Source organism: Hesperophylax consimilis, unplaced genomic scaffold, assembly GCF_061612785.1.
Source record: "Hesperophylax consimilis isolate HC1 unplaced genomic scaffold, BYU_Hcon_1.0 scaffold_38, whole genome shotgun sequence".
Taxonomy (NCBI): Eukaryota; Metazoa; Arthropoda; class Insecta; order Trichoptera; family Limnephilidae; genus Hesperophylax; species Hesperophylax consimilis.
This window is the reverse complement of record NW_028301268.1, coordinates 79,286-105,051: the sequence shown is the minus strand read 5'-3', so window position 1 is coordinate 105,051 and position 25,766 is coordinate 79,286. Positions and strand designations below refer to the sequence as shown.

The following is a 25,766-nucleotide window of genomic DNA, read 5'->3' as shown; positions in this document are numbered from 1 at the left end:
GAATTCGGGTCTGACGTAAGAGTATTCTCGTTAATTTGATCAATAATTAATTTAAATTTATTTTTAATTTCTAAAATACTTTCAGATTCTGACATAAACGCCTCACCTGAACGTGAGGCTTCGAAATTAATTGGCAAATTATTTGCAAGCAAAACTAAATTTTGTACCCTTTTTAGCATAATATCTCTTTTACTTTTTAGTAAAACTAATTGTCTTTTTAGTTTGTCTTCCATTTTTAGAATTATTTGCAAACTAAAAGTTTAACTTTTTATAAAATAATGCGCAAGAAGCACAAGTGTACTGGGCGACAATTTGTACTGACGAATTATAGTGGAGAAGTTATTTTCCAAATAATTAAATATATTGTGCCATAAACTCAAGCGATGTTTACGTACGTACTTAGGTTGGCATTAATACATAGACGAATATATTACGCTGGAATATCTTTGCGATTTGCACCGAATAAATTTGCTACAACAACATCGATAAATAATTTAATTACCCAAGTTATCAAGGAGTACCTATACCTAGGCATGTAATTTCAAATAGCGGACGAGTATTGCTAACTGAATTCTTACACAAAATGAATGTAATTTGCGATTGAATAGGAACAAATATGGTTCTAGAATTACCAAATGTAATTCTCAATTTAAATAATGCGGCTCGAATAGGACCAAATGTTGCGGCGTGAATGGACTGTAATTGCGGTATTTGTGATATTGTTTGATTGACTTACCAATATCTCCAAACTGTCGGCACCTTCCACTTTGCTCTGCTTTAATCACCGGTGGGGGTAATTGTTAGTATTGGAGGAGGTCAAGGAAAAGGAATAGTGATATTAGAATTGCGAAATGGTTCAATGCGTTATAGATTGCTATTTTTATGCACTTTTCACGGCGTTCTTTGCGGTATAACATTTGCCGTTTTTAGCGCGGCGCGGTGGTTTTAATAACTCCAGATAGGTTATGCGGAAAGCGGTTGCACTTGCGGCGCGGTTACTTAAACAACTGACTCATGTAGGTGCAAGGCGCGGAACGCGAGTGGGAAACAACTCGAACCAAACACTATGCAACAATAACTGGCCCGAGCAGTGGGCAATGAACCAAAAAAAAATCAAAAATAAAAAATCGCGTTCACATAAGGAGTGAGAAACTAATATTGAATAGTAAATATAGTTGCACAAGAAACTGGTCTCTTTAAAACTAATTTCATCTACAAAACATTAAAAAAATTATTTAAGATTTTTTTTCTACTGTCTATTAACATCACAATATCAGTGTTGACCTGAAAATTTTGCAAAATTTAAAGCATGATTAAGAAGCTATCCATTCCGATATATCGGGAATGCAACCGTTATTGAACCCTCTCTCCCTCTGTTCCACCAAACCTAAAATTACAGACAAAATCCATAATTTCCTAATTTAAACCTGCACAATGAAGCAACGCAGTTTACTAATGAACATTTTTTGCAACCGTGCTAACTACGAGCGAGTAAACTCCCGGGCTACCTGGAAAGGTTGCGAAGTCGAGAGTGAGGAGTGACGGGAGACCGTAGCGAGGGACCACGTGACTGAGTGTGGCTTTTGTGTACCCCTTCCACTATTTATCAAACTTTTATAACACATGATATATATAACAAACCTGGTTTTATATCAATATTTACAATTCTTAATTCATCAGATACAGAGTTTTCAAATTTAACTGTTTCCTGAGTTTTGGACTTGGAATAGAAAAATGTATTATCGGAGTGTCGATTAATCCGTTGAATTGTTTCAGATGAGCTTTCTGGAGGGTAACAACAGAAAGAATTTTCTATACTAGTATGTTCGGGCATAATGCGAAGAAATTATAATTATTTATTACCTACATCCTATTGTTCCCACCTTGCCATCGGGATATAGGGATTTGGTCCCCGGCGCTCGCTAGTACAATTTCTACCACCTACGGATACGCGTCTCGGGTCACATTTCAATGGACATTTCTTTCGTGGTCGATACCTAGTGACGGAAATAGATTAATACTGTGTGAGATTGGTGCCATCACGGAAGCTGTAAGGAGATACCAGTACAAGGTAGGACTTTCCTTTAATTCTGGTGGCATCCTCAAATTCCCATTCCCGTTATTTTTCCCATATCGATCAATTTGCACCCGACACAGACGCTTAAGTTTTTTCAAGAGCTATCGAAACATTGGTCTTCAGCCGGATAAGATTAGTTTAATTGCGTAGTAATTGTATTCAAATAGTAAATGGTTCAATAATCGTACGATTAAAAGATTATTTCAAGTAGTAATTATTTCTTACCGCGCGCCGCGGTTGCATTTCATAGGTGGGTAGTAATTTCAGTACATATTTCAAAATGGACAAGAATGAATCTAAGATTGCTTCTTTAAAGTTAAAAAGGCAAAGATTATTTGGGCGTATACAAGCCGCATATGATCTTATTAAAGATTTAAGTATAAGTTCAAAGTTATGTCAATTCAAGGCGAGAATGGATAAAATCGAGTCGACATATGAGGAATTTCAAAGCATACAATGCGAACTGTCGGACCTGGTTTCACTTCCCGAATTTGAGTCAAAAAATGATATTTTGGAAGTTTCCCGTGTGTTTGATGAACTGTACTTCGAGGTCACGTCGGCGCGTGATACTCTCGAGGCGAATAAGAATGGTCATAATGACTCATCAGGCGAGGAATTGCAGCGCCCGGGTCGAAGTTTTCTGGCACCAGAAATAAAAATACCATCTTTCAGTGGCCACATTAGAGATTGGCCTCCGTTTTTTAATTTATTTAGGAGTCTCGTTCACGAAAATACAGTTCTCACTAATATTGAAAAATTTCACTACCTACTAAGTTCTTTGAAGGGCACAGCATTATCCCTGGTTAAAACAATTCCAATAATACGAGAAAACTATGAATTAGCCTGGGAAACATTATTAAATCAATTTTCGGAGTCGAGAGCATTATTTATACACTATGCAAACTCTATTTTAAATTGCGATTTCACTAGCAATGTGGAGATATTAAATGGTTTACGTGAAAATCTTTCCGGTCTATACGAACTAAAACGACACAAATTATTCGAGGAATTTATTTGCCATTTTGTTTTACAAAAAATAGATTTGAATACGCGGCGATCCTTTGAATCTAGGATTGATAAGGATGAAATTCCGAATGTCGAAAAATTAATTGATTTCTTGGCAACGCAAAACCGCGTAAATATGCTTTCAGATTTAAAAGAAAATCGTAAGTCTAAACGGGTTCTATTTGTTAAAAATGATTACACGAAGAAAATTATTTGCAATCATTGCAAAGCCGATCACCACATTACAAAATGTAAAATATTTCTTGGATTACAAGTAGACAGTAGGAGGGACTTCGTCAAAAGAGAAAGATTATGTTTCAATTGTTTAAATCCACATCTAATTAAAAATTGCCGATCTAAATTTCGATGTAGAAGTTGTAACAAGTCACACAATACCCTTTTACATAGTGACGAAAGGTCACCTTCACCGAACCGCGATTCTGAAAACGAAAACTCAGCAAACTGTAATGCTGCGTACACAGTGACAAAACGCTCTATTTTACCTACCGCGCTGGCAGAATTCCTTGACATTTCAGGACGCAGAAAACGCGCCAGGATATTAATTGACTCGGGCAGTGAAATTTCGTTCATGTCTGAAAAATTATATAATGCTTTGGGATTAAAATCGAAGAAATGGTTAGGTACTGTCACTGGGGTCAATAATGCAATAGTCAACAATGTGCAAGGTTTAGTTACTTGTAAAATATATCCCATTCAGAATCACTCTTTTGTGTCAGGACAAGCGATAGTTATTTCAAATATTACGTCCAAGCTTCCGCCCGTTAATATGCATGAACCGTTTGAAGAATTCAAACAGTTGAAGCTGGCGGATCCAGATTTTCAATTTCCAGGCGATATCGACTTCTTAGTGGGAACTGACTTGATATCAAAAATATGGAGACCAGGATGTATTTCAAGCCGTAAATGTAATTTGCTGGCCGTGAATACAATATTCGGATACGTAGTCATGGGTTTATGTGTAGCACAAATGAAAGATGACACACAGGCTTTTGTGACGTCAGCTTTAACTGCAGTCGAAAACAACGACTTAAATTACGCGGTAAGACGTTTCTGGGAAGTCGAAGAGATTTCTAACGAAATTATTCATAATAAAGATGATAGTGAATGCGAAAAGATATTTAAGGCAACGGTTAAACGGGATATTTGTGGCAGATATGTAGTAGTGCTACCTTTTAAAAATAAATCGGAAGTAAATTTAGGAAGTACATATGATATCGCTCTTAAGAGATTATATAATTTGGAAAAACGTTTGTCGTTAAATCCAACCTTAGCGGAACATTATCGTAAATATATGAAGGATTTTATAGATCAAGGCTTCATGTCAAGAGTTACCCAATCGACTGAGATACGGAATACCAATTACATTCCCCATCATCCGGTCGTGCAAAAAATTAGTAATGATATTAAAATTCGAGTGGTTTTTGACGCTTCCTGTAAATCAGACCGACAAATTTCTTTAAACGATTGTTTATATTCAGGTCCCAAATTACAAAATGAGATAGGACAAATTTTATTAAAGTTTCGTATATACCCGGTAGTATTTACTACGGATATTCAAAAAATGTTTTTGCAAATTCGAATAAGAGAAGAAGACACTAGCTATCAAAGGATTCTTTGGCGTTTTTCTCCTTTGCAGCCGGTAGGGCAATACACACTTAGCACAGTCACGTTTGGTGTGACTTCTTCGCCCTATTTGGCAATCAGAACTTTACATCAGCTAGTGCAGGATGAGGGTGCACAATTCCCAAAAGCTTCCAAGGCACTGTTGTCGGATACATACGTGGACGATATTGTTACTGGTGATTGGGAGCCAGACAGCGCCTTTCAGCTTCAGAGGGAGCTGAAAGAACTACTTGCGAAAGGAGGCTTTCAATTAAGAAAATGGATGAGTAATTCGCTGCCGGTATTAAAGGACATCCCGAGTGAACATCGGATCCACTCAAGTGGTCAGGTCGTATTTAATGATGAAACATCTGGTTCGTTAAAAATTTTAGGCTTAATTTGGGATCCAGAAAAGGATACCTTTTCATACTCCGTGGAAGAAAAGTTAACGGTATTTTCAAAGCGTGCAATACTAAGCTGTGTTGCTCGCATATTCGATCCTATTGGATTAATAACCCCTGTGGTTTTCAAAGTAAAATGCCTTTTGCAAGAAATATGGAAAATCAAGATAGGTTGGGATGAATCGCTCCCTGAAAATATTGTCATTTTGTGGCAAAATTTCTTAAATGGATTACCATCGTTACGTTTTTTACAAATACCTAGACATTGCAGTACAATTAAACAGTCAAACTGTATTTTAGTAGGATTTTCAGATGCTAGTGAGTTGGGTTATGCTGCTTGTGTATATTTGGTTACGAAGGAAGCACACCCTAAAGTGACATTGCTTACTAGTAAATCTAAAGTTGCGCCACTGAAGACATTGTCAATACCGCGCCTTGAGCTCCTGGGAGCTCATCTGCTTTCGAAACTGATAAAAATGACGAAATCGTCGATTGAAACTCTTATACCAATTACAGATATAATATTATTTTCGGATTCTACAATTGTTTTATCATGGATTAAGGCACCTCCTCATACCTTAAAAACATTTGTCGCGAACCGCGTAATTAAAATACTCGATCAAGTCGAGGACGCAAGGTGGTATCACGTTGTTTCAAAGGAGAATCCAGCAGATTTAGTTTCTCGCGGTTTATATCCGCCTCAAATAAAAGATAATGAATTATGGTTTCAAGGCCCTCCGTGGCTAGTTCAGTCGTTACAGAAGTGGCCGTTAGCTTTACCGGAAACATTAAAGGTTGAACAATTGCCAGAGGTAAAGTCTCACGTCTCAACGGTTCATGAGCCGCATGACTATTTTAAGGGCCTAGGATTTTTCCGGTTTTCATCGTGGACACGTCTCGTGAACGTGGTTGCGTGGTCCCTCAGATTCATAAACAATGCTAGGCAACAGAGCAAGAGCGGTTGTAAGCGTGGAATTCTAACCTGCTCAGAAATAAACCACGCGACTATGGTCTTGTTAAAATGCGATCAACAGTTTCATTTTTCTGCTGAATTCCGAAAGCTCAAAGGAGATGGGGTGACCACAGTGGCTTTTCAAAAATTAAATGTTTTCATTGACAACGAGAATTTACTTCGCGTTGGCGGGCGGCTCTGCAATTCTCGTTTAAATTACAATACTAAGTTTCCAATAATCCTTGCGAAGAATAGTAAAATAGCTGAGCTTCTTATATTATATTACCATAATATATATTTGCATGCCGGATCACGAACCTTGCAGTTCCTGATTCAGCAAAATTACTGGATTATATTTGCCCGCAATAAAATAAAGAATTTAGTCTCAAAATGTGTGAGATGCGCACGATTGCGAGCCTTACCAGCAACTCCTCTCATGGCCAGTCTGCCAGAAGCTCGTGTCACACCGAGTCGCGTATTCAGTTGTGTAGGGGTGGATTTAGCGGGCCCATAAAGCATAAAGGAAGGAAAACGCAGAGGTGCTAAAACATACAAGGCTTACTTTGCGATTTTTGTTTGCATGTCAACGAAGGCGATACATCTCGAGGTACTCTCGGATCTTTCGTCTGAGGCCTTTATCGCTACACTTAATAGATTCGTTTCAAGACGGGGTATCTGTCAAGCCATTTATTCTGATTGTGGTACAAATTTCGTTGGGGCTAAACGCCATTTGATTGGAGCACAAAAATTCTTAAATAAATGTCGTGATGATGAACTTATAATGCGCACATGTTCGGAAAGGGGAATAGTATGGAATTTTAATCCTCCTTCCAGTCCCCACTTCGGGGGACTATGGGAAGGTAACATAAGAGTGGTAAAGAATCATTTAAAGAGGGTATTAGGAGATAGTTCGTTAACGTACGAGGAGTTTACTACTATTTTAACCAAGATTGAGGCCATACTAAACTCGCGACCGCTGTGTTCCTTATCATCAGACCCTGAAGACATTCAAGCTCTCACTCCAGGTCATTTCTTAATAGGTGAACCGCTAATTTCAATTCCCGAATATAATTATTCCGAGGTTAAGACCAACCGACTCAATCGCTGGGAACACTTGCAGAAAATCACGCAACATTTTTGGCAGCGCTGGAATACCGAGTACTTACAAGAGTTACAAAATCGCGTTAAATGGTACAAGGCTACACGTAACCTCCAGGTAAATGACCTGGTAGTCATTAGGGATACCAGGAGTCCTCCTTTAAAATGGCCGCTCGGCAGGATAAAGGAGGTGAAACCAGGTTCGGACGGGGTCGTTAGAGTAGCCTCAGTTCAAACCAACGACGGGGTATATCTACGGCCTGTGACAAAGCTTTGCCTTTTACCCATAGACTAAATAGTAACGTTCGTATATACTTTTTTTTTGTATTTTGCACGTGTATTTTTAGTTTCGCGTGCATCTAGTTTGTAAGTAATAGACTAACTGTTAGGATTAAGTTTCTTTTCATATACCTACTGTTTTCATGTAGCTTATTTGTTTTTATTTTTTTTTTTCGGGTTCGACCAGTTTCGATGGTTATTGAAAAATTGTTAATTTTGGCGGGCGGTATATGTTCGGGCATAATGCGAAGAAATTATAATTATTTATTACCTACATCCTATTGTTCCCACCTTGCCATCGGGATATAGGGATTTGGTCCCCGGCGCTCGCTAGTACAATTTCTACCACCTACGGATACGCGTCTCGGGTCACATTTCAATGGACATTTCTTTCGTGGTCGATACCTAGTGACGGAAATAGATTAATACTGTGTGAGATTGGTGCCATCACGGAAGCTGTAAGGAGATACCAGTACAAGGTAGGACTTTCCTTTAATTCTGGTGGCATCCTCAAATTCCCATTCCCGTTATTTTTCCCATATCGATCAATTTGCACCCGACACAGACGCTTAAGTTTTTTCAAGAGCTATCGAAACACTAGTATCCTGACAGTCGTCAGCCTCTAAAGTATCTTCAATGACGCTGAGAGGTTTATTTTTACACACAGATGTATTCTGATCTTTGTTTCCAGCAAAAATAAACGATTTTGATAGATTTCTCTTGTTTTCGGCATCCAAAACGATAGCTGCAGCATTGACCGGAGTTTCGTAATTAAGAGCTTCAATTTTCTTAATAACACTCTCCTCATCTATGGTTTTCTCACCAGATGGAATATCACACACACGCTTCTGTGGCGATTTTTTTAACTCTCAAAACATTATGAATATCGGCTTCAGTCAGAGTATTGTCCTGATCAGAAGACTCATTGGAATGGTCAGAATCCATTTGTATTTCGTCAAAACTTGACAAAACATTGCAAACACTGTCAGCGCGTTCAGAACTTGAAATTTCAATACCTCTTTTTATTTCTAGCAAATCTTTAGTATTAGATTTTGAGTTTTCAACAATGTCATCTGATTCACTATCTGAATCAGTATCTGGAGATAAGAAGTCCTCTACTTTTCCTCCTTCCGAATGATCAACATCATAATCGTTGTCAGTCGAACTCAACACTTCAATTATTGGACGCTTTCCTGTATCCTTCAGAATAACATCTTTATCATTAACAACAATGGTATTATTTTTCTTTATGTTTGGAATTTTATCACTCTTTCTAAGTGGCTCAGGTTCGTGCGAAGTGCTCTCTGGAAAGTACAAGATTTATAAATTATTAACAGTAGCAATTAATTTATTCGATTACATATTATATACAGGCAATAGTTAGTTACCTTGGTGTGTGACAAGCAATTCAGTGAGTGCTTGCAGTTCATGTTTGGTAGGAATACCACATGAACTCGATGACATCCTTCCTTCGTAGTTGTCATTCTCTGAACTTGATATTTCATCGCTGATTTCTTGTACCAAGCGCTTATTTTTTGTAGCTTCTGACCAAGTGATTTTATCAGTTTTCCATGGTAACTTGATATCTGTAAATTATTTGAAAATAAGATTAATGGACAGCCTACCACCATAAAAGAAATTTACACTTGAAATAAAATGTCTATTAACTTATCAAGCTCCAAGAGTACATTGGATACAAAATTTTTTATCCATTGAGTGCCGGCATATTCAATTAATTATTGGTGATCTGAAAATAATCCTTTCTGTTTGTGGAATTTTTACCCTTGGCACACTACAGAGGCATAAGGTTGCAGAAGCTCGGCATTTCAAAGGTTAAAAAGGTAGATGCTAAAATATTTAGAAAGAATATTAAAAATCCTAAGATAGCTGACCACTTTTCTGTAATAACTAACACAGTCTATTAAGCTGAACTGAGGGTAACTTAGGCATAAGGAACTGGAGGGAGATAGCAGAAGATCGGTGGAAGTTCCCTATAAGATAAGGACTTTCTAACAGCTGTAGCACCGATAAGTTATAAAAACTTATTGATGATAATATAAAAACTTATTTACCCCCAGTTATTTCCTTCCCATCATCTTTATCATCATCGTCATCATTATCAGCGTTATCTCCACTGTCTGAATCCTCGCTGGAAGAATCACTTGAAGAAACATTATTGTCAGAATCGGTTTTCAGAGCATCTTCTTTCTCAACATCATCATCATCACTTTCATTTTCATCGCCAATGAGCCGGTCAATGCCTTCAATTTTCTCCAATGGTGGTTCACCATTCTAGAAGAATGATAAATGCATACACATTTTTAAATATATATTTACCTATTCTGATTATTCTCTTTTAAAATATTTGCAACGGAATAAACATCTTAACTCGGTATGATTAAAATAAGTTGCGAACAATTTGTGTTAAGAACCTATATCATTTAAGTGCCAATTCAGTTCCATTCATTTATTCTGACTCTTAACATGACTCGTCTTATGATTCACTTGACCATGCAGTGACTTCCTGGGAAGTTCCCAATTTCTTCTTCCATTCTCTTATGTAATATATTATTCTCCAGGCGCAACGCCTTCTCTCCGCCTATCCGATATGTCCGAACCATGACTGCCCTGTCTTGTCTTGTTCATTAAACATTGTCGTTAATCCATAATATTATTATCATACCATTCTTCCGGTAGTTTAGTTTGTTTGCTCCTACTTAACATTACTTAATTACTTTTTGTGCCTAATGTTATTTTATATTTAATGCATTTAGTATGTTTTTTTTTCACATTTTATAATAACTTCATAATTTTTACTTTATACTACTTTCTTTGTGTGTTGTATTTTCACTTTTCTTACTTATATTAAAGGGACATGTTGTGCCGTGTAGATGAAAATAAATAAATAAATTAAGTTTACATCAGCCTTGTATTTTTTTTTTTATTTTTTATTATTTATTAACCAATAAATTAACATACATTTTTTTTGGTATAATCCACCTCACTAGGCTGAGCCTGTTGATTGTATTTTTTATAGACCTTCAAGATGCCTGCCATTTTACTTCTGGATTTTTAAAAAACACAATTATGTTTTTCTGCAGAGTTCTGAACAGAGTTATTGAGTTATGCGAAGAATAATGCCTACCTTTATTCTCTGCAGATTCTCCGCTGCATGCTTTTCTGCCAATTTTTTATTCCTCATTCGAATTAAAAAGTTCACACATTCCAACACCTTATCCTGCTCTTCTTTGATCCATCTTTTCCTTTCAGCAATCTCTTCATCAAGTCCGCCTAAAGAAAATCCCAAACAAATACATATTAGTAACTTCATATGGTTGGGCAACTGAGGGCTTGTGGCCTCTTTTTGGCAGCGTTGTTACTTGTCTCTATGATATATAAGTTGTTTATGATTAAGTGAGAGGTTACATTACAAATGGTGCCGGTTTAGTGTGAGGTCTACCTTTACTTTTCTATTTTGCATGCGGTCTACTACTACTTGTTGATTTGTTTTAAATGCGTAGGAACTAAATGATTATTGTATTTAAGTTCTAGGTTAGGTAAAGCTGACAGGTTTAAGGAAAATAATTTCTCTCAGGGTCTATGTCATCTTAGAGGATGCTGTGTGGAAGGTCTTTTTAAAAAGAGAGGAGAGGAAGATATGAGGGGTGGGTAGGAATCTAGGGATCAGTGTCAATACATGCCTCTTGCAATGACGATGAGAGAGGTCAAAGGGTCTCACCAAACCGGCCTCTTCCGATCTGGCCCACCATGCAGCTGGGGGCAGATACTTCCGCCATTAATACCTGAACAAACCTCACCCAATGAACCCGGGCACCCCTGTTAAGTCACCAAACGTGGTGAATCAGTTGGAGTAACATGTGACAGAGGTGTCGGTTATCCAATAAATGGTTCCCGGGGAACAACACGGTAAAATTAATAAAAAAAGTATAACCTCTCTGCCATGCTTCAGCACAAGCCCTGTCTCTGGGAAATATTGGCCTGTTGTCCAAATTCATCAAAACCAAGAGTTTCAACGTTACCGTTTTTCTGTATGCAGGAATGTTACGTATTATGGGATTCCCAGTCATTACCAGAACTACAAAAAACAATATGTCCATTACAAATATGTACATACAAGTTATTATGGAAATACACAATGGTAACCCCTGAATATAATGCATCGTCATTGGCAAACTATCATATAAACAGCACCCTTGAAGTGATTTTTCACAAAACAGTGCTATAGAAATTTTCCAATTCTTAATATCACCACGTGTAAGTCTTCCCGGAATGCCATTTCACGGTGGCAATAAAAGTAGGTCCATTGATAGAATTAAAGAAAAAAAACAGTTCCACCGCATATCCCAAATTGACCAAATGTAATTTTCGTGGTGAAGAGTTGCTATTAACGATATGTTAAATTGATGAAATTTCAGGAAATCGCCGCACCTTTCTTGACATTGAAACCTACACTGTATCATTCCTAAATTGTTCCATCTTGCAGGATGAAGATTTCCCTTAAAATAATACATGAGACCACAAGGGGCGCAAAATCACTGTATATTATACATGCATCTAACCTTTGAGTGCTGGCATCTTGGCTAAAATGTCTAAAATCAATGGGTCTTCCATACGGTTGAATGACACGTCCAAAACAGAAAGATTCTGGCAATCCTCAAAATGTTTTATATCAGCTTAAAGCAAATAGGTTAATATTTCATAATGCAGTAGATAGATGAATCAAAGTCATTTTTATTATGTTAAATATAGAAAAGACCAAAAAACAATTTCTTACCCAGTGTACAAAGCATATTGTGTCCGATACTTAAGGTTTGCAACTTCGGAACAACTTCCAGATTCTCAATTTTGGTAATCTGATTATAATCCAAGTTTAAGGTATCCAAATTAGGGCATCCTTCAAGGTTCTCAATCTTCTTGATCAAGTTGTAATGTAGGTAAAGACACTTTAGTTCTTCTTTCGTTTCTAGCCCTTCTAATCTCCGTATGCCATTATTTTCAAGGAATAAACATTTCAATCCTGTGTATTCATCTAAAATTTCGATCTTGGAGAAACCCTAAATGAAAATAATAAAATATCTTATCAAATAACATTACCTACTTCTGCAAACATTATTGTGGTTGAATAAAATAGTTTTAAACTATACTTACTTTGAAATGCAAATATAAGATATCATTTAAATATGGTGTAACATAAAGCTTTTGTTGTTTACAATGGTCTACTATAAACTTCTTCGTCATAACTGGCCCTCTTAAAATTTTAGACATTTCGCTTTCAAAATCAGCTTTCCCTTTTTTATCTTCCTCACTCTTTTTGTCTTCTGACTCTTGTACTCTAATTTCAATTCCAGTGTTCTTGACATCAGAAGACAATGAAACATCAACGTTACCATTGTGAGGTTTTACATCTGTTAAAGTTTTTGAAGCACTTTCAACATTCCTTTTAGGGTGTAAAATTTTTTGGGATATTTCCAATAATTCAGTGTTGCTTTTAAGCAAAGTGTCTGCCGCTTTCTGTGTCATGTCAATGTTTTTGCTTGCATTTTCTATTCTATGAGATGTATTCGATTCATAACAAATGTCCTCATCTTTATCAATTGCTGGTTTTAATCCTGGCTTTGGGTGTAAAATTCTTTCAGAACGTTTTAGAACTTCATCGATTTCTTTGAGAAAAGACTTGGAGGCTTCAAGCGTTTGATTACAGGCAACGTTTTTCAAAGAAGATATATCTGTTTGAGAGCCACTGGTTTTAATGACAGCCTCTTCCTCACAAACACCTACACTGTGAGATTCTGCAGAACTCGATTTTTTTATTGTAAGATCATCATTTGTGTGTGTAATTTCTTCAGTAGATTCTTCTTTCTTAGCAATACACAAGTTGTACTGATCTTTGCTCAACTTGGAGGCTTTGAGGGTTAAGTTGACATCTTTTAAAAGATCTTCAATACATGCTATTTTATCAGCAATGTCACTTTTGATTAGATTACTATACATTTCTGTGTTTTCCAAGATATCGTTTTCAAAATCATTAATTTGTGCAGCGTCGACCTCTTCGGTTAAATTTTCTTCACTTTTATCACCTCCTTTAGTATCAATTAACTCAGCTCTAGTATTGTTTTCAAGTTTAGTATTTTCATCAATGCTCTCATTGGGTGCTAGTTGTTGATCGAGCTGCAACATTAAACTATCAATGTTTTCTAGTAAGTGCTGAGTTTGTTTTATTTTAGCTTCTATGGTCAATTTTTCGTGTAAATATTTTTTTTCTTCTTCCATTTCTTGAATGTTGTCCAAATAATTTTGTATTAATACTTTATCATTATCATCAGGATTTTCAGCATCCTTAGTCAATTCAACTAATTTCCCATCCCTCATTCCACTATCAATATCTTCTGATTGATCGGATGCAATTATTATATTTGTATTTGTTGACATAATATCGTAGTAACCCATCACCAAATCTATACTTTGCAATAAATGTCTTGTTTCATTGACTTTCGCTTCAATAGTTAGTGGACATGATATTTTACCATCTTTCAAAGCCTCTCCAAGGTTATTAAGATCTTGGATATTATCGACATAGACTTCAGTATTTATCTCTCCATTCGGTACACAACCCTCAGCCTGTGGTTCTATGTCTGGAGAAGTAATGTTAACGATTCGCTCCATAATATCTTTAGTATTCTTGAGTTTATTTTCCATGTTTGATGATACATCAATACCACTATGAGTTGCTAAAGGAGTAAAAACCTGCTGCATTGCAGTTATTGTCTCCCTAAGTTTTGATTCCACGGATTCAGGAGATATGGAATCTTTATTTACGTCCTGTGGAACGATCTCTACTATTTTCATCTCACCAGATTGACAATGTACTTCATATATCTTCTCCATATCCTCAGAAGTTCCTTTGATTGATGTAATTTCTCTTTTGGCATCCTCACTTTGCATACCTATTATTGTTATAAAAATATATAATAATACCTCTCTTTAAGTATAAAGTATTTTCTTCTGAAATGCCAAAACAGCGTTATGAATTATTACCTGTTTGTTGAATTAAAATTAACTTTCCTTATTAGGTAATTATTTAATAGCACACCAAAAACCATCCAAAAACTGTGACTTTTGTTTTATTGATAAACAAGCAATGGTGCTATGGTTACACACAGGAGAAAATAATTTTGTTTTTTGAAACAATCAAATTTTAATTACCATGGCAACCAATTTAATTTCCAAAACACAGTTTTAAATAATGAAGATCAAATACCCCAAACCATCACCCAATTTTCATGTTTCCCATACATTATGATGGTAACACTAGCGCCTCCTAGCGGCATGAGTTGTGCGCCTTTTTTCTATAACATTTTAATGGATTTGGAGTGAAATTATACTCTTTATTTTGAGTTAATAAATTACAGAAGTCAAATTTATTTTTAATTCAGATATCCCGCACACAACCTTACAGTTTTTTTGAGCATTCATTAAAAAATATTAAAGCGGCTATTAACTCTGCCTTTGATGGTTTCGAAAGGTAATGAAATACTTATATAATTGTGACAAATTTTACAAAAAGATATCAATATATTTAATAATTTGAATGTATAAAAAAATTGTGACCCCACATTAATAAATCCTTTCCTACAGCCCCTACCTTAACCCGCCTCACAGAGCTGCCCTACCGGGTGGCGCGACATAGCTCTTATGAGGTATCACATAAAAAACACAAAAAAATGTGTTTTGAACATTGACGATGATTATGACATCAATTTGAACACCGGATGCTACATGAAACTAAACTAACACAGCTTTGCTAAATTAAACCATACATTTTTATAATAATTATATTTTCATGGTTTAATCCACGCTTTACGAAATTAATAACATTTCATTTGCTAAAATTTGAAATCATTTCACCAACCATAACATGTCAACGTTTCTTGGTATTTTGAAAAACGAATGTTTTTGATGTTTGTCCGTAAACTGAACCACGGAACCCACTTATTAAATTAGAAAGCGCAGAACACCGCCACCAAATTCATAAATATATTCAATTTGCCGCCATTGAAAGGAATGTCCATAAACAAACCACTCATGGAATGTCAGACAACATTTTGTCAACATGCTACACTAACTCCCTCTAGCGGCTAGAGTGTGGAAATTACAACTATTTCGCTGGAGTTGGACGTATTATGGGTATTTGTGAAGAAAAAATATACATACATATATATATTTTAATATATCATTGAAAAAAATGATAATATTAATACTTCTTCTAACTCAGCAAACTTATTTTGTGGCACCATTTTAATTAAAAATTAATAAAATACTTCGTTTTAACCACTTTTATTGTTTAATTACCAACATGTTTCATGAGCAACGCTCACTTCTTCAGGGTTTTTGATAAAACTATTGACACTATTGTTTACGTCTATTATTTATAATTAGTTTTATCAAAAACCCTGAAGAAGTGAGCGTTGCTCATGAAACATGTTGGTAATTAAACAATAAAAGTGGTTAAAACGAAGTATTTTATTAATTTTTAATAATATTAATAAATTTAAACGAAACATGAAACAGAACAAGACACAGAAAAATAAAAAGATAACGGTCACAATAAATAAGTAAATAATATTTTTTACTTATTATTTACTTTGTCTTTCACTCATTAAAATTAATTACATTTTTTGAACTAGAGTTATATTGAAGAAACAAACTTGTTTAAAAAATACAGTACACGAGAATAAACAAACATACATTAATTTATCATGATCATAAATTTTATTTATTTATTTTGGAAAACCAACAGATTTTTTTAACAACAATAAACTTATAAACAATACAAATAAAATCTGATGACAGATTTTCACATAAACATAAAATTATTAAGGGTCCAGTACCCGTGGGCTAAAATATTTACCAAAAATTTAGAAAGTTAAATATTAAACAAAAAATTAAATAAGTTTTAAGAACCCAAATATTTAATAATATATATAAATCAAATATCCTCACTACACTAACAACAGCAATAATCACTAAAATATATACCTCCCACCAAAAATAAACCACTCATCCTACAAATAAATTTATTGAAGAAATGTTTTTAAAACGAATGGCATGCAACTGGGAATCTAGGGGGATCTAAGTGGGGATGCAACTGGACAGGCTTCATAGCAACAATATGATACCTTGCAGAGTGTTATTAAAAATTATTCAATATTAGCTAAGATATATTTTTTAAGGTTCTTAAGTTACACTAATACCTATATGCTGGATTGGTAAGCAATCGCATCACCGCCTCGTGAACCATTTATTGGTTAACCAACACCTCTGTCATAGAGTCAATCGCAAGTGCGCCCTACTGTCGAATTTGGCAGCCATCTCTGGTCTGGAGCCCCAAAATACCTGAAAAAAACCCTTGACTCTGTGCAGAAACGGGCGGTCCGTTTGATAGATTCCCCAATCTTAACAAACGGACTGCAATCTTTAGAGCACAGGCGTCAGGTAGATATGCTGTCCTTGTTCTATCGGTATTACAATGGAAGATGCTCTGAGGAACTAGCGTCATTGATCCCTTCGGCACCGGTGCGTAGTCGGGATACACGCCAAACGCGCGCCCAACATTTGTACACAGTTGACACTTGTCACATGAGAACGGGTCGCTTCTACGATTCGTTCTTAAGTTCAACAGCTCGGCTGTGGAACGAACTGCCGGCCTCTGTGTTTCCTCCCTCCTACAACATGGGACTCTTCAAGACCCATGTTCACTCCTTCCTCTCCACAAAAAGACCCTCCACACAGCATCCCCAAAGATGACATAGGCCCTGAGGGAAATTATTTTCTTCAGGGCCTCCTGTGTGGAGTAAATATAAAAAAAAAAATATAAAAAAAAATAGGTCACTCCAAGTGATTTGCTACATTTGGTGGTTTAGCAGGGGTGCCCGGGTTCATCGGTTGAGGTGTGTTCACGATGCGCCTGCCCAGATCGGGAGAGGCTGGTTTGGGGAGACGCTTTGACCTCTTCAATCCATTTGGATATAAACTAGATATTATAGAATGCTAAAAACTTTTTTTTTCATTGAAAAAAAAATTAAAGTAATTTTTTCAAAATACTATTTCGTGTTATGTACTCTTTTTCCTCTTAAGATTTTTTTTAATTCTATTTCTCAGCCCTCACCTCCCCTCTCTTTTTGCCTAATCTTCCCAATGACGACATCGGTTTTTGTCGTCGGCAGTACGGTCACTTTTTTTTTTGGGGGGGGGGGGGAATGTAAAGAGACCAAAAATGCCATTTCAATTGGAAATCGGAAATTTTTACGGAAGACTTCCGTTTTTAATACGCATTAAAAAAAACTTTGTTTCAACTTAATAACTATGAACAACAACTTTTGCATTTAGGATTATTGAAAATAGTGCTATTTCCTTCAATTCAAAATTAATATTTTGCGGCTTTAACTGTCATATTGATAGAACTATAACCTATAATTAGTAATAAATAGGTTTTTTTTAATTATCAAAACTAAGAATCTATTTTACAAAAATATGCTAGTATGTTCTTAGTTTGGTTGTCTTAAGTAAAAATTTACCCTCTCTTTTTATGATTTTTATTTATCGTAGTTTCTAAACATTATTATGTCTTTGTCAAACGAGGGGATATATCAGATATATTTTGTATGTACTACACCCATACACACCTTAGTCAAGAATAAATGAAAGAATAAAAAACCTTAGCCATGAACCTAAAAACCTCTAAAAAGCTTTTTCATATCCATGGTGGCATGGTGGTTTATTTATGTCCATGGGCAAGAATTTTTTTAATCTTCTCTTTTTAACCATAGATCAAAAGGTAAATGAAATGATTTTATGTCGTAAAAAATAATCTATGGCTATGGTAACATTGGTAACCCGAAAACGCCAATTTTGAATTTTCTAATTGTTCATGTGAGTGGTTAATTTATGTTGTTCATATTCATTCATATTTCATATCAACATTCAAAACGTATTATTTACAGAAAGCCGTTGTCAATTTTTTCCAAAAATATTATTAATGATGTTCTATTTTAACTTCTTCTCGCAAGTTTTACCGTCTTGTGTCTGTTTTGTTCTAGATATAACCTTCAAAATCTGACAAGTGTCAGTATTTTGCTAGCAAAAAGCCTATGAACAAAAAACAATAGTTTTATTATTTTTATCGTTGTTTATGAACTGCACTTGTCACTCGACATTCGTTTCTTGGAAAAAATTCGGTTTATGGGAGTCACTCGAATAACCGAAATTGAACTTGATTTAGACTAATTTAGGGCTGGGGAATCCGAATCTGTAAGAATTAGGTGGGGGTCGGCACTATTAACTGAGTTATAGGGTTTTGAAATTTCGTACGCGATACATAGAAACCATGTTTTATTTATCAATTATGACATAAGAAAATCAAATTAGTGACTATTTAATATTTATTAGTCTCACATTTCAGAAGTGCCAACCAAAAAATAAAAAGTGTTGCCATATAATAATAATATCAATGCATGGAAAATTCAGAAAATTAAATATCATTTGCCAGGTTTGTAGTTTATTATTTAAAATCTTGTAAATATTAAATTTATATATATATAACCTAACCTAACTGTGATTTTCTATAACAAAAAAATGACCCTTTAATAACGCCCACTCGCGTCCCCTTTAGAGTTATATCCCAGTTTTCAAGTAGTTTGTGGGCTACGCTAGGTTTGTATAGACTGGTTTGTGATTTGATTCTAATACCTTTTTTCCATGTTATTTCCTGTTACAAAAAATTGCCCCTTTAATAACGCCTGCTCGCGTCCCCTTTAGAGTTACATCCCAGTTTTCAAATAGTTTGTGGGCTACGCTAGGTTTGTATAGACTGGTTTGTGATTTAATTCTAATACCCTTTTCCCATGTTCTTCTGCCTACTCTAACCCAAACTAAAAACCTAACCTATTTTGTAAAAAAATATTATTATTATATGGCAACACTTTTTATTTTTTGGTTGGCACTTCTGAAATGTGAGACTAATAAATCGTCACTAATTTGATTTTCTTATGTCATAATTGATAAATAAAACATGGTTTCTATGTATCGCGTACAAAATTTCAAAACCCTATAACTCAGTTAATAGTGCCGACCCCCACCTAATTCTTACAGATTCGGATTCCCCAGACCTAAATTAGTCGAAATCAAGTTCAATTTCGGTTATTCGAGTGACTCCCATAAACCGAATTTTACCCCGTTTCTTAACTAGGAATGTTTTGAATATGCATAGTTAAATATATTTTTAACTTATTTTGCGCTCTGGGCAACTATGCTTTGTTTCACCACTTTAAATTAATGTGAAATTCCTATAAGATGGTTGACTTTGATTCCTTGCGTTGTCATACCCCTGGAAAATGTAAAGCCTTGACAAACAAACTTGATCGATCATTAAACTCCTTTTATTCTTTAAAACAAGGCAAACTTTTGGCATCCATGCATACACCAAATCGGAATATTAACAGCCATCAGAACAATTATTCAAAACCGAACTTCGAACGGAGCCATCCCTTTTCTGATCCACCAGCACAGTTCAAGTTACTCAAAACATTTTATTCATTTCACTTAAGAAATTCTTGCTGTGTCTTCAGCCACGTACATACAATAAATCTTTCAAATAATTCACTATCCACCATCCCTGATGAGTTCTGCAATCTGTCAACAATGAAAGAGTGTTATTTATCGTTTAATGACATTAAATATTTGCCAGATAACCTCAGGAATCTGAAATCTCTTCTTATCCTACACTTAAACAGTAATAAACTTGTGTATTTGCCTTCGTCCATAAGGGACATGGAGCAACTCGAGGAACTAGATTTATACGACAATATTCTTATAGAGTGTCCATGGTTCTTTAATAGATTGTTGCTTTTGGACATGTATGAGAATTTTGTGGAAGAACTTTTTGATGAATCGTATATTGCTAAGGCTGAAAGGTTCCGAACCAAATATGGCTACAAAAGAAGCATTAAATGGTTTGTATAAATAATCCCATATTACCTCTTAATAGATTCTTTTCTTAAGTGCCACGGAGACGGTCAATATCAATTGTCAATGTTAATGCGAAATTGAGTCAATGATTTATCCAATTGATCGTTTACAGGGCGATTGATAATTGCTACTTCTCATTGATGGGAGTGATGGGTATTCTGATACCGTCTCCGGGGTGCTTAAGTCTCATATATAAACTATTTACTTTTTTAGTTTCTAAAAATTCTGTTTTTTTAGCCAAATACTTATCGGTTCCAAGATAGATGTTTCAATTGTTTTTATGTATGATGAAAAACACTTTTACTTGAAAATCTATTTGAGAATATGAACAAATCTATTTTAACCTGTTAACCGGGCGGGACGTATAAATATGTCAAATGTAAACAGTATCGGGTACGGGTAGGACGTATAAATACGTCCTTGAAATATATGTTGCGCCCTGGAACGAGCGGGACGTATATTTCCGAACATATCACACGGAAATTGAGTTTTTAATTTTTACATATTTTAATTTTTTAAACTCAATGTTTCTCTTTTATTTATTGTTCTGTAATTATAATCTTTTTTGTATTTTTTGTAATCTTTATAACTGTTTGTAAATATTCTATTTTTTTAATTCGATGTTTTCACTTTTTTTGATGCATAAATAAAAATAAAAAAAAATTAAATTAACGTCCACCGGGCGTGACGTATTGATACGTCCTAGTGAAAGAGTTCGCGCCCGTTATATGCTGCGTTATTCAAAACTGAACTCCCCGGTTAACAGGTTAAGATGTTTGGATAATCAAGTGAAGTATTTTGCATATTCTGAATTTTGATTAAACTATACTTAGTAATTCCGTGAACAGTGTACCCCGCGTCCAAAAAAGTATGTTTCTATTTTTTTTATGTTTTTAAGTAGAAAGCACTGATACAGACGGTAATTAACAATATATTATTGAAAATATTTTAACTGGAGAATTTGCCTGCATCCCAACGTAGCATCATACAAATAACCGACAAACTTAAATTTAAATCAACACTAAAAACATTTCTTTTAAACAAATGTCACTACACCTTAAATGAATACCTTACATAAATTATTTTTTGAAGTGAAACTTCTTTACGCGCGTCATGCAATTTCGAGGAGTAAAACCAACTCATGACCGAAACGAAAATGCGGGACCGATTAAAGTTCATTTGATGTAGTAAAAGTTTTGAAGTAAAATATAAATGCTTCTTAGCTCATCTCGACAACTGGCGTTGGTGGTGTAATGGTCAGCATAGTTGCTTTCGAAGCAGTTGATCCGAGTTCGATTCTCGGCCATGGAATATTATTTTTTTGTTTTTAAGGAATTTTTTTTTTTAATGGTTGACCATAATATCAATCCACTAAGTAATATTTTAGGCCTGTAGCATAATTGAAAAGTTAAAGAATGATATAAAATTTTTTATGATGTTAACGATAAAAAAATGAAAAAAAACATAAAATTAAAATAAAAAATGGGCCAACGGCACGCGGTGTTCCCAAGCGGTCACCCATCCAAGTACTGACCGCGCCCAATGTTGCTTAACTTCGGTGATCGGACGAGAACCGGTGTGTTCAAAATGGTATGGTCGTTGGCAAAAGTTAAACAATATTAATTTCTATTCTACCTGCCAATAAATATATGAAAATTAGTATAAAAAAGCCCTAATAATATTGAAAAAATTAGCAAGGTGTGTGCGAGGTTGATAAAAATAATCATTACATACGCGCTTGAAAAAGATCGTAATTACATTAATAAGTTTGTAGGAATTTTTTTTTTCAATGGTTGACCATAATATCAATCCACTAAGTAATATTTTAGGCCTGTAGCATACTTGAAAAGTTAAAGAATTTTATGATATTATTAATTATAGTAATGATAAAAAAATAAAAAAAACATGAAATTAAAATAAAAAATAGGCCAACGGCACGCGGTGTTCCCAAGCGGTCACCCATCCAAGTACTGACCGCGCCCAATGTTGCTTAACTTCGGTGATCGGACGAGAACCGGTGTGTTCAACATGGTATGGTCGTTGGCAAACGCTAAACAATATTAATTTCTACTCTACCTGCCAATAAATATATGAAAATTAGTATAAAAAAGCCCTAATAATACTGAAAACATTAGCAAGGTGTAAATATTATATACCTAGTTTAACTCACTCTCCTAACTCATCTTCGCTGTCTACAGGCAGAGCGCACGACTGTGGTCGTGAAGAACCGAGGTTCGATCCCCGCTTTAACTAATTTTTTTTTTCTTTTTTTATAACTTTTAATTTTTTTTATCACATGCTACTTATAAATATGTCAATAGACAGAAAAAAAGAGAGAATGAAATGAAAAGAGAGAGAGAGAAGAATACTAGAAGTTTCACTTCTGTCTTGCGTAGGCTTGACACACCCATTTTTTTTTATTTTACATGCATTTGTTAACATGTAATTGTTGGGTTATGTAATATAATGTGTATTTGTTGGGTTAGCTGGAAGAAATAGGATGTAACCTATTAGCTATACACGGTGTCCGGAAACTCGTAGTACAAGCGGGAAACTGGAGAATCTACACCACATGGGGAACCCAAAAAAACATAAAGTTTTTTGATTTGAGCATTTTCAAAAAAAAAAAAAAATGGGTGTGTCAAGCCTACGCAAGACAGAAGTGAAACTTCTAGTATTCTTCTCTCTCTCTCTTTTCATTTCATTCTCTCTTTTTTTCTGTCTATTGACATATTTATAAGTAGCATGTGATAAAAAAAATTAAAAGTTATAAAAAAAGAAAAAAAAAATTAGTTAAAGCGGGGATCGAACCTCGGTTCTTCACGACCACAGTCGTGCGCTCTGCCTGTAGACAGCGAAGATGAGTTAGGAGAGTGAGTTAAACTAGGTATATAATATTTACACCTTGCTAATGTTTTCAGTATTATTAGGGCTTTTTTATACTAATTTTCATATATTTATTGGCAGGTAGAGTAGAAATTAATATTGTTTAGCGTTTGCCAACGACCATACCATGTTGAACACACCGGTTCTCGTCCGATCACCGAAGTTAAGCAACATTGGGCGCGGTCAGTACTTGGATGGGTGACCGCTTGGGAACACCGCGTGCCGTTGGCCTATTTTTTATTTTAATTTCATGTTTTTTTTATTTTTTTATCATTACTATAATTAATAATATCATAAAATTCTTTAACTTTTCAAGTATGCTACAGGCCTAAAATATTACTTAGTGGATTGATATTATGGTCAACCATTGAAAAAAAAAATTCCTACAAACTTATTAATGTAATTACGATCTTTTTCAAGCGCGTATGTAATGATTATTTTTATCAACCTCGCACACACCTTGCTAATTTTTTCAATATTATTAGGGCTTTTTTATACTAATTTTCATATATTTATTGGCAGGTAGAATAGAAATTAATATTGTTTAACTTTTGCCAACGACCATACCATTTTGAACACACCGGTTCTCGTCCGATCACCGAAGTTAAGCAACATTGGGCGCGGTCAGTACTTGGATGGGTGACCGCTTGGGAACACCGCGTGCCGTTGGCCCATTTTTTATTTTAATTTTATGTTTTTTTTCATTTTTTTATCGTTAACATCATAAAAAATTTTATATCATTCTTTAACTTTTCAATTATGCTACAGGCCTAAAATATTACTTAGTGGATTGATATTATGGTCAACCATTAAAAAAAAAAATTCCTTAAAAACAAAAAAATAATATTCCATGGCCGAGAATCGAACTCGGATCAACTGCTTCGAAAGCAACTATGCTGACCATTACACCACCAACGCCAGTTGTCGAGATGAGCTAAGAAGCATTTATATTTTACTTCAAAACTTTTACTACATCAAATGAACTTTAATCGGTCCCGCATTTTCGTTTCGGTCATGAGTTGGTTTTACTCCTCGAAATTGCATGACGCGCGTAAAGAAGTTTCACTTCAAAAAAAAAAACAAAAAAAAAATATTTTTCGGCTATTTTAGGGTTAAAGTTTTTTCTGGTGTTTAGGGTTGAATAACAGATGTTTTAATCCTGCAGAGCAGAAATATTTTATGATTACACCGGGTTAAATGAAGGGTGATTTCAAAATAATGCCTCAAATCCGAGTTTCTTCATTTGTTTTACTTTCAAATAGTTTTAATTAGTTGGGTAATTTGATCTTAAGTAATAATTTATAAGAATTTGATTAAAAAAAAATAAAAAATTTTAAAAAAAAATCAACTTCAAACTCGATTTACTCGATAACGAAAGCTCAAATAAAAAAAAATTATACTACAAAATCGACTCCAAATGTGATGTAGATTCACCAGTTTCCCGCTTGTACTACGAGTTTCCGGACACCCTGTATATACCCTTTGTACTCTTTTTGTGCAATAAATATTTTTTTGAATTTTGAATTTACTCATCACAGATTAACACGGATTTAATAAATCAAAACCAATTTTTTTTTCGACATGTTAGATTTGTAAGTAGGCACCTAAATACTTACATTGTTTCTGCTATCGTGGTACGAGAACACGCCGTCAGATGGAATGCAGGAAAACACTTCTTCTTCTTGACATATAAATTTATTAATTCACAATATAATTGCAGAGGATCTTATTTTCCTCTGCTAAAACTTAAACTGAAAGAAATAAAGGTCTAGTTTCCTCTATTCTTCAGTTTTCCCTAGGTTTACATAAACCTAGTAATTATCTCACGACTGACTGCGTAGGTACGTCTGTACCTACCCGTCATAGCAACACTGCAATACTGTCCTTTTTCCTGTTCTGAGGATCCTTTTGGTGGGAGTAATGCGTACCGCCCACCCTTGTGCTGCTCCAACCGCTGTTCCAATTGCAGCGGATGAGCCTGCTCTACCCGAGGCTCCATTTGCGACGGGAGAGTCTGCCCTGCCAAGGGCTGCTGTTCTGAGGATCCTTTTGGTGGGAGTAATGCGTACCGCCCACCCTTGTGCTGCTACAACCGCTGTTCCAATTGCAGCGGATGAGCCTGCTCTACCCGAGGCTCCATTTGCGACGGGAGAGTCTGCCCTGCCAAGGGCTGCTGTTCTGAGGATCCTTTTGGTGGGAGTAATGCGTACCGCCCACCCTTGTGCTGCTCCAACCGCTGTTCCAATTGCAGCGGATGAGCCTGCTCTACCCGAGGCTCCATTTGCGACGGGAGAGTCTGCCCTGCCAAGGGCTGCTGTTCTGAGGATCCTTTTGGTGGGAGTAATGCGTACCGCCCACCCTTGTGCTGCTCCAACCGCTGTTCCAATTGCAGCGGATGAGC

The 25,766-nt window shown here is 35.3% G+C and overlaps 1 protein-coding gene and 4 non-coding genes across 5 annotated transcripts; 2 read left to right on the top strand and 3 right to left on the bottom strand.

The window, feature by feature from the left end:
• Positions 1–8,269: 8,269 nt before the first annotated feature.
• dtr (defective transmitter release) lies at positions 8,270–12,721 on the bottom strand. The gene is made up of 8 exons (XM_089650211.1): positions 12,605–12,721; positions 12,231–12,510; positions 12,016–12,129; positions 11,388–11,531; positions 10,581–10,726; positions 9,508–9,727; positions 8,824–9,021; positions 8,270–8,739 (listed from the first exon to the last, which is right to left on the bottom strand). The coding sequence occupies exons 1-8, from the start codon at positions 12,719–12,721 to the stop codon at positions 8,270–8,272; spliced, it is 1,689 nt and encodes a 562-aa protein (XP_089506337.1).
• A 9,243-nt stretch (positions 12,722–21,964) lies between these two features.
• Positions 21,965–22,083, bottom strand: LOC149409021 (5S ribosomal RNA). Its single transcript, XR_016305305.1, has one exon. It is a non-coding gene; the product is annotated as a 5S ribosomal RNA (ribosomal RNA).
• Positions 22,084–22,405: 322 nt separating this feature from the next.
• LOC149409020 (5S ribosomal RNA) lies at positions 22,406–22,524 on the bottom strand. Its single transcript, XR_016305307.1, has one exon. It is a non-coding gene; the product is annotated as a 5S ribosomal RNA (ribosomal RNA).
• A 953-nt stretch (positions 22,525–23,477) lies between these two features.
• LOC149409019 (5S ribosomal RNA) lies at positions 23,478–23,596 on the top strand. The gene has a single exon (XR_016305306.1). It is a non-coding gene; the product is annotated as a 5S ribosomal RNA (ribosomal RNA).
• A 322-nt stretch (positions 23,597–23,918) lies between these two features.
• Positions 23,919–24,037, top strand: LOC149409018 (5S ribosomal RNA). Its single transcript, XR_016305309.1, has one exon. It is a non-coding gene; the product is annotated as a 5S ribosomal RNA (ribosomal RNA).
• The last annotated feature ends 1,729 nt before the right edge of the window (positions 24,038–25,766 follow it).

Coding starts and splice junctions, on each gene's coding strand:
- dtr (XM_089650211.1), bottom strand. CDS start 12,721: ATGTCTAAAATTTTAAGAGGGCCAGTTATGACGAAGAAGTTTATAGTA. Junction 10,727..11,387: donor TGCTGAAGCATGGCAGAGAG/GTTATACTTTTT, acceptor GATTTTCTTTAG/GCGGACTTGATGAAGAGATT. Junction 8,740..8,823: donor ATTGCTTGTCACACACCAAG/GTAACTAACTAT, acceptor TGTACTTTCCAG/AGAGCACTTCGCACGAACCT.